Genomic DNA, 16,211 nt, shown 5'->3' with positions numbered 1-16,211 from the left:
GGGTCAACCTTCTTCAGTTATTGGCCAATTTCACTGTGAGTGACAGCATTCTGCCCTTTTCGGCACACAAAGCCGTTTCCTTCAGTGCCAGGGACAACGATTGCAATGTGTGCATTGTGAGACCCAAAAATATTTGTGATTTTCACCAATGTGTTTTTTTATGTAAAGATTGACGAGAGCCCGGCAGCTCCCCCAACAATCAATCAATCGAAAGTTTATAAAGCGCAGCCACTCACCCGTTAGGGTCTCCAGGCATGGGGGAGAGGGGGAGTGTGGCTTGTGCCGGTGAGGTGGATTAAAAAAGCCAAGTCTTCAGTTCTTTTGTGAAGCTGGGGCGGGAGGAGGTTTGTCTGATGGGGATGGGTAAGGCGTTCCAGGCGGTGGCTGCGGGTAGGCGAAAGAGCGTGCTCTGTTCTGGTTTTCCTGATGCGCGGTACTTCTGCGAGAGAGAGCTGGGCTAAGCGTAGGGCTCTGTGGGGTACGTGGAGGTTTAGTTGCTGCTTCAGGTAGGCTGGTTCGGTGTTGTGGAGGGCTTTGTGTGCATGGGTGAGGATTTTGAAAGTGATTCTTTTTTCTATGGGGAGCTAGTGCAGGGTACGTAGGTGTTGCGAGAGGTGGCAGTAACTGGGTAGGTCAAGGCTCAGTCTGGCAGCGGCATTCTGGAGGTTTTGTAATTTGAGGGTGAGTTTTTTTGTTGATTCCGGCGTAGAGTGTTGCGTTAATCCAGTCTGCTGGTGATCAGGGCGTGTGTGACGGTCTTTCAATGTTCGAGGGGGATCCATTTGAAGGCCTTGCGTAGGAGGCGGAGGGTGCGGAAGCAGGTGGAGGTGACTGAGTTGATCTGATGGTTCATGCTGAGGTCGGGGTCCAGGATGATTCTGAGGTTGAGGGAGGATCCCTGGGGCAATCTGCAGGTGGTGGATGTGGGATCTGCCAGGAATGGGGTGAGTCTCACTCGTTGGTTTCTGCCCGAGAGGAAGGATTGGATCCAGTCGAGGGCCTTGTCTCTGATGCCGGCTTCGTGGGGTCTTCTTATCAGGGTGTGATGGGAGACTGTGTCGAAAGCCGCCGAGAGAGGTCAAGTAGGGTGAGTGCCGCCGTCTCTCCCTTGTCCAGAAGGGCTGTTTCAGTGCTGCGGTTAGACCTGAATCCGGATTGGGCGAAGTCGAGGATGTTGTGGTCTTCTAAAAACGTGGCGAGTTGTCTGTTGACTGCTTTTGCAATGACTTTTGCAGGAAATGGAAGCAGGGAGATGGGTCTGAAGTTTTTGAGGTTGGTAGGGTCTGCCGAGGGTTTCTTGAGGAGGGGGTTGATCTGGGCTTGTATCCAGTCGTCTGGGTAGGTGGCGGCAGCTAGTGAGCAGTTGATGGTGAGGCAGAGCTTGGGGACGATGGTGTCTGCAACTCTGTTGAAGATGTGGGGGCAAGGGTCCATGGGGGGCCACAGAGTGTATGGACTTCATAGTTTCCAGGGTATCTTTGGGGTGTCCAGGAGGAGATTGTAGGTTTGCTGGTGTCGGGGTTTGGAAGAGGGGGTTCTGTGCTTGGGTAGTCCTTGTTGAAACTGTTGTAGATCGTCTTGATTTTGTGGTGGAAGTAGGTGTTGAGTCTGTCGCATAGGTCAGGAGGAGATTCTGTCTTGGATAGACTTCTTTCTGATGAGTTGGTGGTGTGCAGTGGTGGTGGCTCTGAAGTTGCTGTGGGCTTCTGGGGATTTGGTGTTTCTCCACATGTTCTCAAGGCAGCGACATGAGCGTCTTGATTCCCGGATTTCGGAGGTGAACCAGCTGGCTTTCTTTGTGTGGGTGTTGTTCTTTTTGAGTGGGGCTAAGGTGTCTGTGCAGTCAGTGATCCAGTAGTGGAAGGTGCTTGCTGCGGTGTTTGGGTTATCGTTGCGTGCAATGGTGGTGGCGACGATTGCGAGGGAGGCGGTGAGCTGATCATCGGCTATTCTTGTCCAGTTTCTATGCGATGGCTGGAGTTGGGGTCTGGTGATGGTGGGTGTGTTGAAGGTGAAGTAGATTCATCGGTGATATGTCCATGGGAGTTACGTGGTGTGGCTGAAGGTGGCGGAGGTTCCAGTAGTGAAGATGGGATCGAGGTTGTGTCCTGCATAGTGTGTTGGCTCTGTCACGATCTGTCGGAGTCTTATGTTGTGGAGATTGTCTAGGAGGGATGCGGTGTTGGGGGTCTTGTAGATTCTCGAGGTGGAAGTTGATGTCTCCCAGCAGAGTGTAGTTCGGGGCTGCGATGGCTTGTGCGGAGATACAGACCGTGATGGACTCGGTGGGAGGTCGGGGGGGCAGTAGATGATGGTTCCCCTGATGGTGGATATCGGGCTGGTGTGTAACTTGAAGTGGAGGTGTTCCATAAGGTCAGAGGCTTCTTTGGAGTTTTCGGAGTGAGTGTTAATTTCTGGTTATCGGTGTTCTAATGTGTTTTTTTCATGTGGCAACTTTGGCTTTCCTTTTTTCCTGTGGGCATCCCTATGTGCCTTCTTTGTTTCTTGTTGTTCAGCTGCCTTTTCTTTTACTAGCCATTGCCGCATTTATTATATTTAATTTAGTTTGTATCTTTAAGGGTGTTAGCTCTGTAATACGATTGGCAGACGTTTTGCTTTTTATGTAGAGCGATAATCTGTCCTTTCGTACTTCTTTTTTAGTTTTTCAACGAAATTGTATAAAGAAAAAGTTTTTAAAAAGTGTGCTTAGCAATGTCACATTTATAAAAAAAAATTAAGGGTGGAGGGATTTATACCTTGGTGCCTTTTCCACCAACACTAGTTCCCGCTGCTATGTTTAGTTTAGCTCCTTTGACGCTATTGACGGAACCGTTCCGTCACGGCTCGCAGATGAGGTGTGCTCATGACGGAACGGTTCCGTCACGGCCCGCTCGCCGCGCCTGCGCAGTGCTGATTTCGCGCCTGCGCGGCGCGTTTCATTAAGCGGGCGGGGCCGTGACGGAACCGTTCCGTCACAAGCACAGCTCACCCGCGAGCCGTGACGGAACGGTTCTGTCACCAGCGCAGGGGAGCCGCGCACACCCCGCGACCGTTAGCGCTGCGCCGGAATAGCCGCCGCAGCGAAGGTGTTAAAGTTCCCTGCATCCATAAGAATGTCTTGCTTTCAGCATTGCTTGACATAACAATAATAAATAATCTATGGAAATACTGGAAAACCTTCTTTATTGATACTTCATCTCAAATACATCAAAAACTGCAAAAGAACTGCCAACGCGCATTTTAAGAAAACAAAGGGTTGTCGTCATGCTGCATGTGTAGTACCGTACCTGATACCTACAGTTGGAGCATATGCAATTTTTTTTTTAACTTTATTTATACTTTTATCAATACAATACATAGTGCAGGTAAGGCACTTCACAGACCATTAGAATAAATAAAGAAGGAAAAAGAATGCAGTACGTGGTCTTGGATCAAGAGGGCCGAATCGCAGCATCTATTATAACATGGCATAATTATTATCAGACATTGACATCTCCGTAACATTAGTTAACACTACTCAACAAAGGTATCGATCAATCATTACTATCGAGATTTGCATTACAGTATGACATATTAAGATGCAGCAATACTTAAGCATATATTTCTCCCCTACACATCCGTGTAGCATCTATTATCGACTACACCAGCAGTCATCCATTGGTATTCGCAACACAGTATGTCCGAACCAGCGCAACACAACATGAATTCAAGGGGGAGAGCCAGTCTCAGCCTATGCATTGACCTCCGTACTACTCGATGCCGCAGTGATGCCTAACAAATATGTTTGAAGGGGTCCCCATATATCCCTAGGTCTGCATTTCATTGGCAGTGTATCAGCATAGACAGCATGTTGTTCCTGACAGTATGTGAGATCTGCTATCCACTCCTTAAATTTCGGTGCTCGACCTCGACCCCACCTACAGGCTACTCTTCGTTTGGCAAGCAACAGCGATAGATCAAACATTTTCCGATGTGGTTTAGGAATCTGCTCGGTATAACCTAACAACATAATCAGTGGGTCTCTGTCATAGGGGTGTCCCGTTATGGCTTGGAGAGCCTTATGCACGTCCGTCCAGTAAGTCCATACACCTGGGCACTCCCACGCCAAATGTATGAAACCTGCCCCTTCCGCTTTGCATCTCAGGCATCTATCGTCCTCTGCCAAGCGGTATCGGAGCTTCAGTACCGGCGTATAGTAGAGCCGTTGTAGGAACTTATAATGTATCACTTTTAGCCGGCAGCTCGCTGATATGTGAGCGGTCATGGCACAGCAGTAGTACCATTGATCGTCCGTAATGTCTTTTCCAATATCCACCCCCCACTTCATGCGAGCCGGCCTATCCGTCTCTGGGCTGTGTGTTCTTATGTCCCTATATATCCTCGACACCAAATGCCCGTCTCCTCCCGAGCGTAGCATTCTATCCAATTGAGCAGTTGGGACTGGTTCAATCGGATAATCCGGCAGTATTGTTTTCAAACCCTGGGATAAGCGTATATAATAAAACACTTCAAGTGGGGTAGGCTGGGCGTCTTGGAACAATTGCTCCTTATTTCGAAGTTTCCCATCCTGAAACGGATCACCCCACCTCGTAATCCTGAGTTTCCTGCACATCACCTGAAAACCCGTTTCTTGTAGCAGAGGCATAAGTGGATGGTCCGTAAGTGGCATTTGCGGGGAATATAGCAGGTTCACTTGTAATTTGTTCACTACTCGTCGCCAGGCATCCACTGTGCAAGCCACAGTGGTGGGTTTAGTATCAATCGCTGTGACCGGTCCATATATCAGGCCGGATAGTAGAAGCGGATGCGCCACCCAATCCTCCGCCGCTAGCTGCGGCATGTAAGGCGTTGGGACCATCCAGTGGTATGCATAATGTGCCTGTGCGCTTATGTAGTATATCTCGAAATCAGGGACGTCAAATCCACCTTTATCATACGGGAGTATCACCGTAGCCCACCTGAGGCGTGGCTGCTTACCTCCCCAGAACAGTCGCAACAGTTCCGACCGTAGCGCTGCGAAGAAGAAAGCGCCTGGATAGTAGGGTATGTTTAGGAATAGGTAGATGAAACGAGGTAGTATTACCATTTTTATGAGTGAGGCCCTACCCGCCAAGGACAACAGCAAGGAAATCCAGCGTGTTACATTGTCTGTCAGTTTAGTTATCGCAGTCGCATAATTTAATCTTAGCGTCTCGTCCTTATCTGTTGATACCTGTATTCCCAAGTATCTGAGGTCCGAGCTACACCATTGTAGCGGGTAGTCTAGTTGAAACTCTTTAACGGCTGCTGTAAGTGGAAAAAATTGCGATTTACTCCAATTTATCTGTATGCCTGACATTCTACCAAACACCAAGAATTCTCTTAACAGGGGATTAAGATTTGTTTGGGGATCTTTAACATATAATGTCAAGTCGTCTGGATATTCCCAACTGCCGCTGGAAACCATTAAAAGCACTCGTCTTGTGTAGTTGCCGAATGCGGCAGGCCAATGGCTCGATCACCACAGCAAAGAGTAAGGGGGAAAGGGGGCATCCCTGCCGGGTGCCTCACGTGATCGAAAGATCTGTGGACAGCCGGCCGTTAATCAGAACTCTGGCGGTAGGTTGCGTGTACAGCAATTGGATCCATGAGATAAATAGTTTAGGAAATCCCATTCTATGTAGTATGGTGAATAAGTAATGCCATTCGACCGAATCGAATGCCTTCGTGGCATCCAGAAATACAGCAGCCACCGGCAGTTCCGGTGCTATAGTTTGGATCAGTAAAAACAGGGTGCGCAGATTATGGCTTGTGGAATGTCCTGGGACGCACCCCGCTTGGTCCGGGAGCACTATTTTAGTCATGATCAAGGAGAGACATCTGGCCAACACCTTGGCCAGTATTTTAGCGTCACAATTCATAAGGGACAATGGGCAATAAGAATCACAGCTCTCTGGTTCTTTCCCAGGTTTCAAGAGGGAGGTAATAACCACCTCACGCATCAACCCTGGCAACATTCCAATCTCCAAGGATTCTTCATACACTTCCTTAAGAACAGGCGCCATTATATCAATATACTGCTTGTAGAATTCTGCAGGCAACCCGTCACTGCCCGATGCCTTGCCATTTTGTAACAACATAATCGCATCTCTAATCTCATCTATCTCCAGGGGAGCTGCTAATAATTGCCTGTGAACGTCGCTGAGCCAGCACAGTGCTATGTCATCCAAGTACTTATCAGTACCTTCAGCTGAGTGCCCTTGAGTCTTGTACAGTATACTGTAGTGAGCCTGAAACGCATATAGGATACCCTCTGTGTTTCGGCATTGTCCACCTGCCAATGTAGTGATCTCTTGCACTGTATTACCAAATTTAGGATGTTTAATTAGTTCCGCTAGTGCACGTCCTGGTCGTTCGCCCTCACAATACCTGCGGGCCACCCAATGTTTCCCCCTAAACTTCATCTCTCTATGCGCCTCCTCTTCAAATTCAGACGGCTTTTGTCTGAAAACCTTATGTAGACTCATATCGCCGTTACCTGCCATACGTTCTTCCAGCGCTTTCAACTCCTTCTCCAATTTGCATATAGTACCCCTAATATCTCGAAGAATCCCATAGCTTTTAGATATACAGAACCCCCTTACAGTAACCTTAAATGCCTCCCATATTGTCTCTACGCTTTCTACTGATCCTTTATTGCGACGGAAAAAATTAGTAATTTCCTCTCCCAGTTCTGCACTAAAGGCGGCATCCGACAGCGCTGTGGGTTGCAATCTCCATGTGGGTCTAACTCCATCAAACCCCGGAGGTTTCAGTTGTACTAAGACCGGGCAATGATCCGAGTAAGTCCTAGCTAAGTGCAGGGCCCTGCCCATATCGACAGTCAGACCTCTAGAGAGGAAGCAATAATCCAGCCGGGCCCATGTGTTGGGATGAGAAGTGAAGTGTGTGCCCTCTCTCTTCCCAGGGTGAAGGCAACTCCAGCTGTCAATCAAGCCCCCCCTCTTCTACAATACCACATACAACATATTTGGACTTCGTATTATATTGCACATTTCCATCCGCTCTATCCAATGAAGGTATCAATGCCAAATTGAAATCCCCACCCCAAAGTACATGAGTAGAGCCAATATCAACAATTCTGCCCCACAAGATTGTAAAAAATTCCGGCATATCCACATAGCAATTCACTATGGTAATCGTATCAGTACCACGCCTGCCCCAAAGTAGAGCATATCTCCCCCTGCATCACTGAAATTTCCAAATTTCGTAAAGTGAGTGGCTTTCTTGATCAAAATAACAGTGTCCCTGGAATAGGAAGAATATGAGGAGAACACCCTGAACGCTGCCCATCGGCCCGCAAAGGGATGAGCCGAACGGGGTGCGAGGTGATTTCTTGTAGCAATGCTATGTTCACCTGATGGCGGTCTAAATAAGCTAGGACTTTTCTACACTTTCTGGCATCATTAAGCCCTCGGACATTCCAGGAGAGTACAGTCAGATAAGGTATTCCATTACCGAGCATTGTCACAATTCTCATGTCTGTGAAGGCTACAACCTGTGCCACGCCGATATGATCCTCCGTATACTTGCAACCATGAGTCTGTGCCGTGCCTTGTTCTGCAAAACCTTCCCATTCGCCCCGCCCCCCATTGCCTGACCTACCCCAACCATGTCAGGTGTTTCTTCCCCATCCTGTCCAACTCTAGCCATATAGGCGTGTATTAACCATTCCGCGTTTGATCTATGTAGATGTCGCTTCACCCCTCCCACCCCCACCCACTGGAGCATCCCCAACTTGCCAGAAACATCGTCCCACCCCCCACCCTCCAGCCCTGCAATAACTTTGAACAGTTCCCAAAAACCATTGTTCACATGTGGGTTACACCCTCTAGGGGAAACACATCGAGAGCGCACAACCACTACCCCCGCCTCCAGCCTTGATTTCTGTACCGCCCTCAGGTTCGGCTGGGGAGAGATAGTGGCCCCTGGAATACGTTACCACTGGCTCCAGCCCGTTATGTCCATTTCTCATGTAGCAGCATGCGCTCAGTACCAGTCACAAACCGCATCCAGCGAAAATTTAAGAAGATTAAGCGATAATCCGGTAGTGTTCAGGACAGTGTCACCACATAGCGGTTCAGGCAACTTCTTCGGTATCAGGCTGATCAGCCCCGTTCGCAGCTGCTCTACCCTGGGCGCCTCTTTGAGCTCTTCTGACAGTTTTTAGGTATTCCTCCGCCTTCTGGGGGTTTGTAAAAAAAAAACTGCTTTGCCTGGTGCGTCACTCGCAGCTTCGCTGGGTATAGCAGCGCATAATCTATCTGCACGGCACGCAACTTTTTCTTGATGTCAAGGAACTTGCGCCTCTGTTCCTGCACAAGCGGGGTAAAGTCTGGATAAATCGAGAAGTTTATGCCGTTATACGTCAGTTGTTGGGTAGTACGGGCTGCTCTCAGGGCAACATCACGATCGCGGTAATTCAACAGCCACGCAATTATGGGCCTTGGAGGAGTACCTGGTTTCGGGACAGGTCCCAATGTTCTATGCGCCCGTTCCACAATGAATTGGGCCGAGAATGCGTCCTCTCCCACAGATGCCCTCAGTAGTTTCTCCACATATAGCTCCATTCTGCCAGTGTCTGTGGATTCCGGAATGCCCGTGATGCGGATGTTGTTGCGTCTACTGCGGGCCTCCAAATCCTCATTCTTGGCCGCAATTACTCGGAGAATATTGTCCATCCGGGCTAGTTGGGTCGTGTGTGTGGCCGTGGTGTCTTCGGCGTCCGATATGCGCTGTTAGGCTGCTGTTAAGCGCTCTTCATGCTGATCCACCTTGTGCACCAGGGCATCCATTCTCGAAGATATCTTGTCTACCTTGTCCACTACCGTGGCAAACCCCTGGCGCATCTCCTGCAGGACCCGTTGGATGTCCGATCCGCCTGGGGACAATTCGGCACACGCCGCTCCTGCGCCACTCATGACTGGGTCCGTCTGCGGCACTTTCGACCCCTTTTTCGCAGCTTCGAATGTCAGTTTAGGTTGGCGGTTGTCTTGCCTGACCATGATGTCTCTGGCCGGCCGATTCCTCAGTGCGCGGGCAATCTATGCACAGTGTCTATATCACTGAGCGCCCGGAGCAACCGTCCCGTGGGCCCATGTCTCCACCAGTAATTAGTAGCGCTGGCCTGCACTCTGCGCTGTTGCCGATATTCCTTACTTGGGATGTGTGTAGCTTGCAGTGCTACGCTGGCTCCTTTTCCAAGTGCGTTTACGCCGCTTCACGGTCCAGTGGATATTACGACACCGATCCCACCATAGGCTGCTCAATGGCGAAAGCTAGACCGCCGCGCCCGGACCGGCCGCTTCGTATGCCCGCTTCTCCGCCAATAATTATGAGCGCTGCTCTGCACGCTATGCTGCTGCCAGTAGTCCTTACTTGGGGTGCGTGTATCATATAGTGCTATGTTGGCGCCTTTTCCAAGTGCGCAGATGCTGCTGCGGCTCCTCGCACAACTTCCCAGCCCCGTGGATATATCGACACCAACTGGCGATGGTCAGGTCGCAACGCCCAGCATTCATCAATAATCGCACAAAAGTCCAGTGTGCTGTAGCAGACCAGTCGTTCGCTCGTCTCACCCACTAGGCTCCCGATTCCACTCGGCACTCAAGGGCAAAGGCGGGAGGGACGCCCCGCTGCATACGCACTGCCGTCCGTGAGGTCCGTAGGGACGATCGTCGCTCAATTCCAGCCCCTCAGAGGAAGTTTCGTTGTTGAGGCTTGCAGCGCTGCTTCCAGAAAAAGGTATGCGTCTGTCTCCGCCCGATCGCAAGATCGGGATCCCATAGGTGTTTAGGCCGCCGGAGGTGTCGGGCCTGCCGCCTCGGGACAATCCTCTGACTTTCCCAGCTGCCGGGTCCGCCTCTCGCAGTGCTGGGTCTCCTGCGCCACTCCCAGGGAAAGCTGCCGATGCCAATTACTCGAGGACCGCTGGTAGCATTCACTCCAAAATCAGACCGAGTCTAATTGAGCACATAAGCTGCCTTTAGAGACAACTTTCAGTGCTAGTATCTGCCAGTTGGCAAGGATAAATGCAGGATATTCGTTCCAGGGTGCAGGAGCCTAACCGTTAGGCGGCCATTCTGTTTGCACGCCCTCTAGCTCCCCTAGCATATGCAATTTAACTACATTGGATATGAGGCAGGCAAAAAATTTGCATTCGATAACTCGAGTTTCACTATAATTTTGGATTCTACTAACATCTCGGGTCAACCGATTTAAAGAAGAACTTCGGACAGGACTATTTGTAGCCTTGTTAGAGGCGATTCCTCAAAATGCTTGGCTGTTCTTCAAAGGAGTTTTCTAATCCTCTGGACGGTAAGAATTTTTGGGGGATATTATTTAGTTTCATTGACTTAGGCATGTCATTTTGGTAGACTGAGTTAAAGAGACTGGGGGGGGTAAATCTTTTACTTTTTGAAGCTCTCGCGACAGCTGCCTTCGAGCACAAATCATATTACATTGTTATATCTTTTATTTACAATGTTAATCCATCATGAATCTGTGATCGTGCCTACAGAAACGGTTCCAGCTAGAGCAGACAATTAAACAGCTTTCAGCTACAGGCTGCACTGGGTTGTCCATCATCCCTCTGCGCTGGAGTGTTTGCAGGTTATTCTTAGCTCAGTGGAAATAACTTGTGTGTGTGACCCCTGTCCTGCGACGTTGGTACAGTGTCCTCTTTCAATACTTCATTACAACAGGCCTGTCTCTAAGATCTTTGTTTATTAAACTCTCTTTTAATAGATTCTAGACTCTCAGAACTGTAGATATTTACAAATGGTAGATGCACGACTATGGTTTGAGCAGATTTCAGCCTGTTTGGTGATTCACGAATGTCTCCAGTGGCCAGTCAGCAGAAGTAAGTGATTCTTGTCCTATTCAAATTTTTAGAGAGTCCTGGAGAAGGTTTCTGAAGAGTTGGAGAGAAAAGTACTTGAATACGGGAAACTTTTTAAAGTATGCTGTGACTTTGTGCAATAGGTTCTAGGCTGACGGTGGTCGTAACTCTCCTGTCTTTTGGTGCATTTCTTTCAGTGCCTTTTACCTAAAGAAAGTAGTTGGGCTTAACGTTGTGAATTTATGAGAAATATTAGGCAAAAGTCCGTTAAACTGGACTCGAGGGGAGAGCAGTAAAGGGCTTTCCTGTTTGTTGAGGCAGTTGTTGAAGTTAAGAAAACAAGTGTTTATGCTTTGTAGTTCTCTTGGTAAGATTTTAGGCCGGAGAATCAGTTGCTACCGTGGCCAATGTTGTCAATTTAATTTCAGAGTGCTATCAAATCAGGGGGGGGGGGGTGAAGCTGGCTTAGGCACTGCTGTCAAAATATTGCTCGTTTGCACGAGAAGCATGCCACTGCTGGAAGTAAAGGTAAGCCCATGGGGCCCACTCCACTTCCTGTGCCGGGTGGCATTGTGCTTTTGACCTGGAAGCTAAAATCCCTTTTACGAAGTGTAAGAAGAAATGGCTATGAAAGAGAGAGAGCTGATGTACCGTCCCTCCGCAGTATAACTTTGCTCCCTTTCTTTCTGTTTGTGCATTGTACGGTTTGCCCAAGTAAGGCAACTCTTTAACATTGCGGCTCCCTTCCAAAATTAATGAAAAGGTTCAGAGAATGACATTAAATAATGCTCGATCTCAGCACTACATTGCTTAACCAAGGCTACAGTACACACAACTACCATAAATGACTGATTCCAACATGACATGTGCTAAATATTAAAAGATGCAGAGACATTAGAGTCAGTGAAGCACAACATTATAATGCCACCCCCTGGAGTACTCTGGTGGCTGCCACTAGGTGTAGTTCAGTTCAGACTGCACCGAAAGTCCACTGAAATGTCTGGCAGTGGGTGTGAAATTTGTTGGCTTGAGTTTTGAGTCTGCAAAACGTTCTTTGTTAAGAACTACATCACATTTTCAAGAAGTCTGGAAGATTCTTTAACGAAGAGGGGGACATTCTATGAAGTTTTCCTGTATTGTTATACCATCTGTCTCACCTTGTACTTGGCATCTGAATCCTCTAGATTGCTTTCGTGTCATCCTCTGTCATGGAAATATGAGCAGTAATACGTTGTACTTCGGTGTTGTGCTGATGACCAAGGACTCTGCATTCATTTTTCTGTCTTAAGCACAATCTTGAGCACGACTGGCAGGGCTTGGGATCAGAGTCTGTGTGCTCAGATCTTTGAGTCTTATTTCACAGTTCTTAAAGTTAATATGCGAATCTAAGAATTTTAAGAATTCTGTTATGTGCCTTGCTTGATATAAATTACTTTAAGACAATTTCAAGAGTTACCAATATTGCTCAATTATGTTTGCTTACAATGTTCTTTCAGGCTGTATTTTCCTGCATCTACTGCCACCTGCTTCACACATTCTACTTAACTTCACCATCAAGCATCATATTGAAGCAATCTAAAATCTTTAGACATGCATCAGCCGTATTTTGTAATACTCAGGCTCTGAAAAGCCTGCTGCTTTCCCTCAAGACAAACTTTAAAAAGATATGCCATGAATGATACTTTTTTATGTTAAAATATTGAGTTACTTTTGCAAGAAACAAATACATGAATGGAACAAACCTACTGACATGTTTTCTAATGTTCTTTGTGCACTAGGTCTCAAAACTGGAGGTGGGTCCTCCAACAACTCCGGCAGTACTTTCCACTACACTTTCCATGGAGATCCCCATGCTACATTTGCCTCTTTCTTTGGTGGTTCCAACCCTTTTGATATCTTCTTTGGATCCAGTCGTACTCGAATGCCTAATGGATTTGAACACGAAGACATGGATATTGATGAGGATGAGGATGATCCATTCAATGCCTTTGGACGCTTTGGGGTAAATGGATTTCACCGGAGGCACCCAGAACCTCTTAACTCACGGCGGAAAGTTCAGGATCCCCCTGTAGTGCACGAGCTGAAGGTTTCACTCGAAGAGATCTTCCATGGCTGCACAAAACGGATGAAGATCACACGGCGCAGGCTCAACCCAGATGGACGATCCATGCGGACAGAGGATAAGATTTTGAACATTGTCATTAAGAGAGGGTGGAAAGAAGGAACCAAAATCACATTCCCCAAAGAAGGAGACTCCACACCAGACAACATCCCTGCTGATATAGTGTTTCTTCTGAAGGACAAGCCACATGCACACTTCAAAAGGGACGGAACCAACGTGGTCTACACGGCTAAGATCAGTCTTAAAGAGGTAAGTGGAATTGTTTTCTGGTCAAGCCAATTTGCTACTCTTGGAAGCTTCATTTAGTAAGTGTTTAATTTGATGTGGTTGTTGCCAGTGGAGTTCCCAAAACTGATTTTTGGGACGGCACTTATTTTTCTTCATTGACTGAGAGTAAGAGAGATTAAAGCAAACACAAGAGAAAGGAGCAAAGCGTCACAAAGAGAAAAAGCAGGTACCTGCAGGAGAGGGTGTGTCTGGTAGTAGCTTAAAGACGCATGGGGTGGAATAAAGACTAACAATCGATGTGCCGACATTTAGTAGCACCCATCTCGGACTTCTGAGCAGAGCTTTGGGCACAGGCGCTAATTTTTTTACAATTTAATCACTACATTTAGTCTAAATCAGTGTGTTTAAAAAAATGTCATGGACCGCTAATATGAGAATGCCATCAGTGCAGGCTCACAGTCTTTTAGCAGCATGGTGTACTTTTTCATGAATTTCCAACCACAAGTTATAACTTCTATTATTTAGGCTCATTGTGCTAATAAATGGAAAATGGTATGTTACATCCCGAGAGACCTCCCCCCTGCCAGATTTTGACTTGTCTGCCAGCCCCGTAGATAACTCTATGCATTGACAGGAATCACCATCATGGCAGTTCCTATTCATGTAGAAGCAGTTTTGGAAGACTGTACGGGCAGACATAACAGCCAGCAATCAAACTGTTCTAACGAGTTTTGTTTTTCAAAAAAGCTACCCAAGCATGGTAAAAAAAAAAAAAAAAAAACTAGTGCCCCCTCACCCTGAGAGCTGTATAAATTAAACAGGGTGGGTGGTGTATAGTCCTTTTTCCAACAGCCCCTTTTCCATGGGGCCACCCGAGAAAGTATTTTACCAATGGAGCCAGCCAATAGGGGCCACATCGACGAAATAAGATACGTGGATCTAGGGTTTAACAGGAAGGGTACTGAGTTAGTAACCTGTCCACCAAGCTCTACATCGGACCCGCACTTTGTGTTGACATTCATTGAGCTGGAAAAACATTTTGTATGGAATATGTTAAAGGAATACATCCACTACAGCATACAAATACAAGCACTGCTCACCATCCTCCGCCCCCCTCATAATTTCTCCCCAGACCTTGAAAATGTTCCTATTATTCCCTACAGTCAGCACCACAGTTGCACCCCTTTGCCTTCTACTTACAGTATTATCACTTGACACCATCATTTTCTTTAAGGTACCTACTAGAAAGGATTGGAGAACTAAGTTTAATCGATGCCACTGTTTTTGTGTATTTCGGCACTCCCCCATCCTGATCTACCTTCCCCTGCATTCATCCTTAGCTTACTGACAGTGTATTTATTCTTCTTAGATTGTCAATAGCTCGCTTTCTATTCACCCATTCTCTCACCTTCTAAATGTCCCTTTCCTCTAATAAGAAACGGACGTAAATACCTTCAGGAACTTCTCCACATGCAGCATCTGACGTATGCAAAATCCCAAAGAAATTACATCTCGTCAGCATTACCCGACTAGATATATAATACGTAACAAGAAAGGTTTCCAATTTCTCCATCAAATGCAAACTTTAGAACAATAGATACATCAACTCCAACTATGATGAAATTGAAGGCCGCTTCTCATACACAATCACAACATCCTATAAAAACCAAGTAATGGTTTAATGATTTCCCTAGTGCATCAAGGATTACACAGTCCCCTGATGTTTTTCCATCTTGCCTATGGAAAGGCAGGATTAACCTGGATTAGGTCTAGTAGCCGTACATCAGAACAAACTCCAACCACAACGTCCCCCTACCTTTTAAATACTTCCAAATCTCTTAAAAAAAAGGTGACTACCCACTCAAAAAATATTATCAGATTTTATCAATCACCTCTTGGAATACATCAGCTCAAATGTAATGTGTTCCAGACTATCGAACAGTATCCCCTTCAGCATCATGATTGCCACAACTTCCTTGTTAAATGCTAAGTCACAAGCTAGGTTGGTGGTATGCAAATACTTTACATTACATACATACTTTTTTCATGCCTAGTTGCCGTCTTGAATTACTTTTATTGCCACTAGTCGTTTAACCCATGCACTTTGGGAACAGAATCCTCAGCATAATATTGTTTGGCCCAGTAATCTGCCATAAATGGTGATTGGTCCAACCACAGTGTTTTTACTTTGAGCCTATAACTTCTAAACCTTAAGCAGAGTCGGCTTATCAAAACGCTCTATCAGTTTGAATCGACCCCCTGATGAACAAACACATAACATTTTGACAGCACCCTGTTCATCACAGACATCAACCCACAAGTAGAAGAAACGATAGTAAAATGGAAAATGTAATCAACATATTGTCTCGTAGTAAAAACAAAAAAAGTTCAGGGTGCAGCCGTGCATGTTTCAGAGATCGTAACCAAGTAAGTAGATTACAAAAAACCGAGCGTGAATCAGCAATGGCCCCAGCTCCTCTTCCAAATATTTCAATCAAGAAAAAAGTAGAAAACTGACATTACCCGAGCCAAACAGTCATTCCTTCTATAAAAGCAGGTCCACAGTGTGCCCAGTTGACAAATCCCAATCACATTAAATAACCATCTTTAGCAGGCAACTGTCTAAAAAATGTAGCAAATTATTTATCCTCACCAAGACCTCGGCCTCCACTGTACTTAGCAAAATTACTGTTCATTCTGATTTCCTTCTTACTTAGTGCGGGTGTTGATAGTCCGAGTCCACACCCATCACTAAAGATGACCTATTAAAAGTCATGGGTACATGAAACTCACTCATAAAATAAAACTTAATCTTAAAATACTAGCCAGTGCTCACCCAGCAGTTGGTCTTGTGCCATCAAGAGAAAGATTTCGAAGTGTGTTGCTAAACTGACACTGGGGTCCTGTCTTCATATCTGTCTGGCTAGCCTATAGCTTTCAATAAGTTTGATCACATAAGACTTACACATGATCCTGAGATAA

At 46.7% G+C, this 16,211-nt stretch overlaps 1 protein-coding gene across 2 annotated transcripts in view; it reads left to right on the top strand.

Annotated features, from left to right (window-relative positions):
* DNAJB5 (DnaJ heat shock protein family (Hsp40) member B5) overlaps window positions 1–16,211 on the top strand; it is a 72,361-nt gene that overhangs the window by 32,391 nt on the left and 23,759 nt on the right. For both annotated transcript variants that reach the window (XM_078674684.1, XM_078674683.1), the window contains one exon: window positions 12,658–13,250. In XM_078674684.1, coding sequence (XP_078530810.1) covers window positions 12,658–13,250 — 593 coding nt within the window. The remainder of the gene's footprint in view (window positions 1–12,657; window positions 13,251–16,211) is intronic.

Source organism: Lissotriton helveticus, chromosome 2_1 (genome assembly GCF_964261635.1).
Source record: "Lissotriton helveticus chromosome 2_1, aLisHel1.1, whole genome shotgun sequence".
NCBI classification, from domain to species: domain Eukaryota; kingdom Metazoa; phylum Chordata; class Amphibia; order Caudata; family Salamandridae; genus Lissotriton; species Lissotriton helveticus.
The sequence above is the reverse complement of the archived record's forward strand: the minus strand, read 5'-3'. Positions and strand labels throughout refer to the sequence as shown.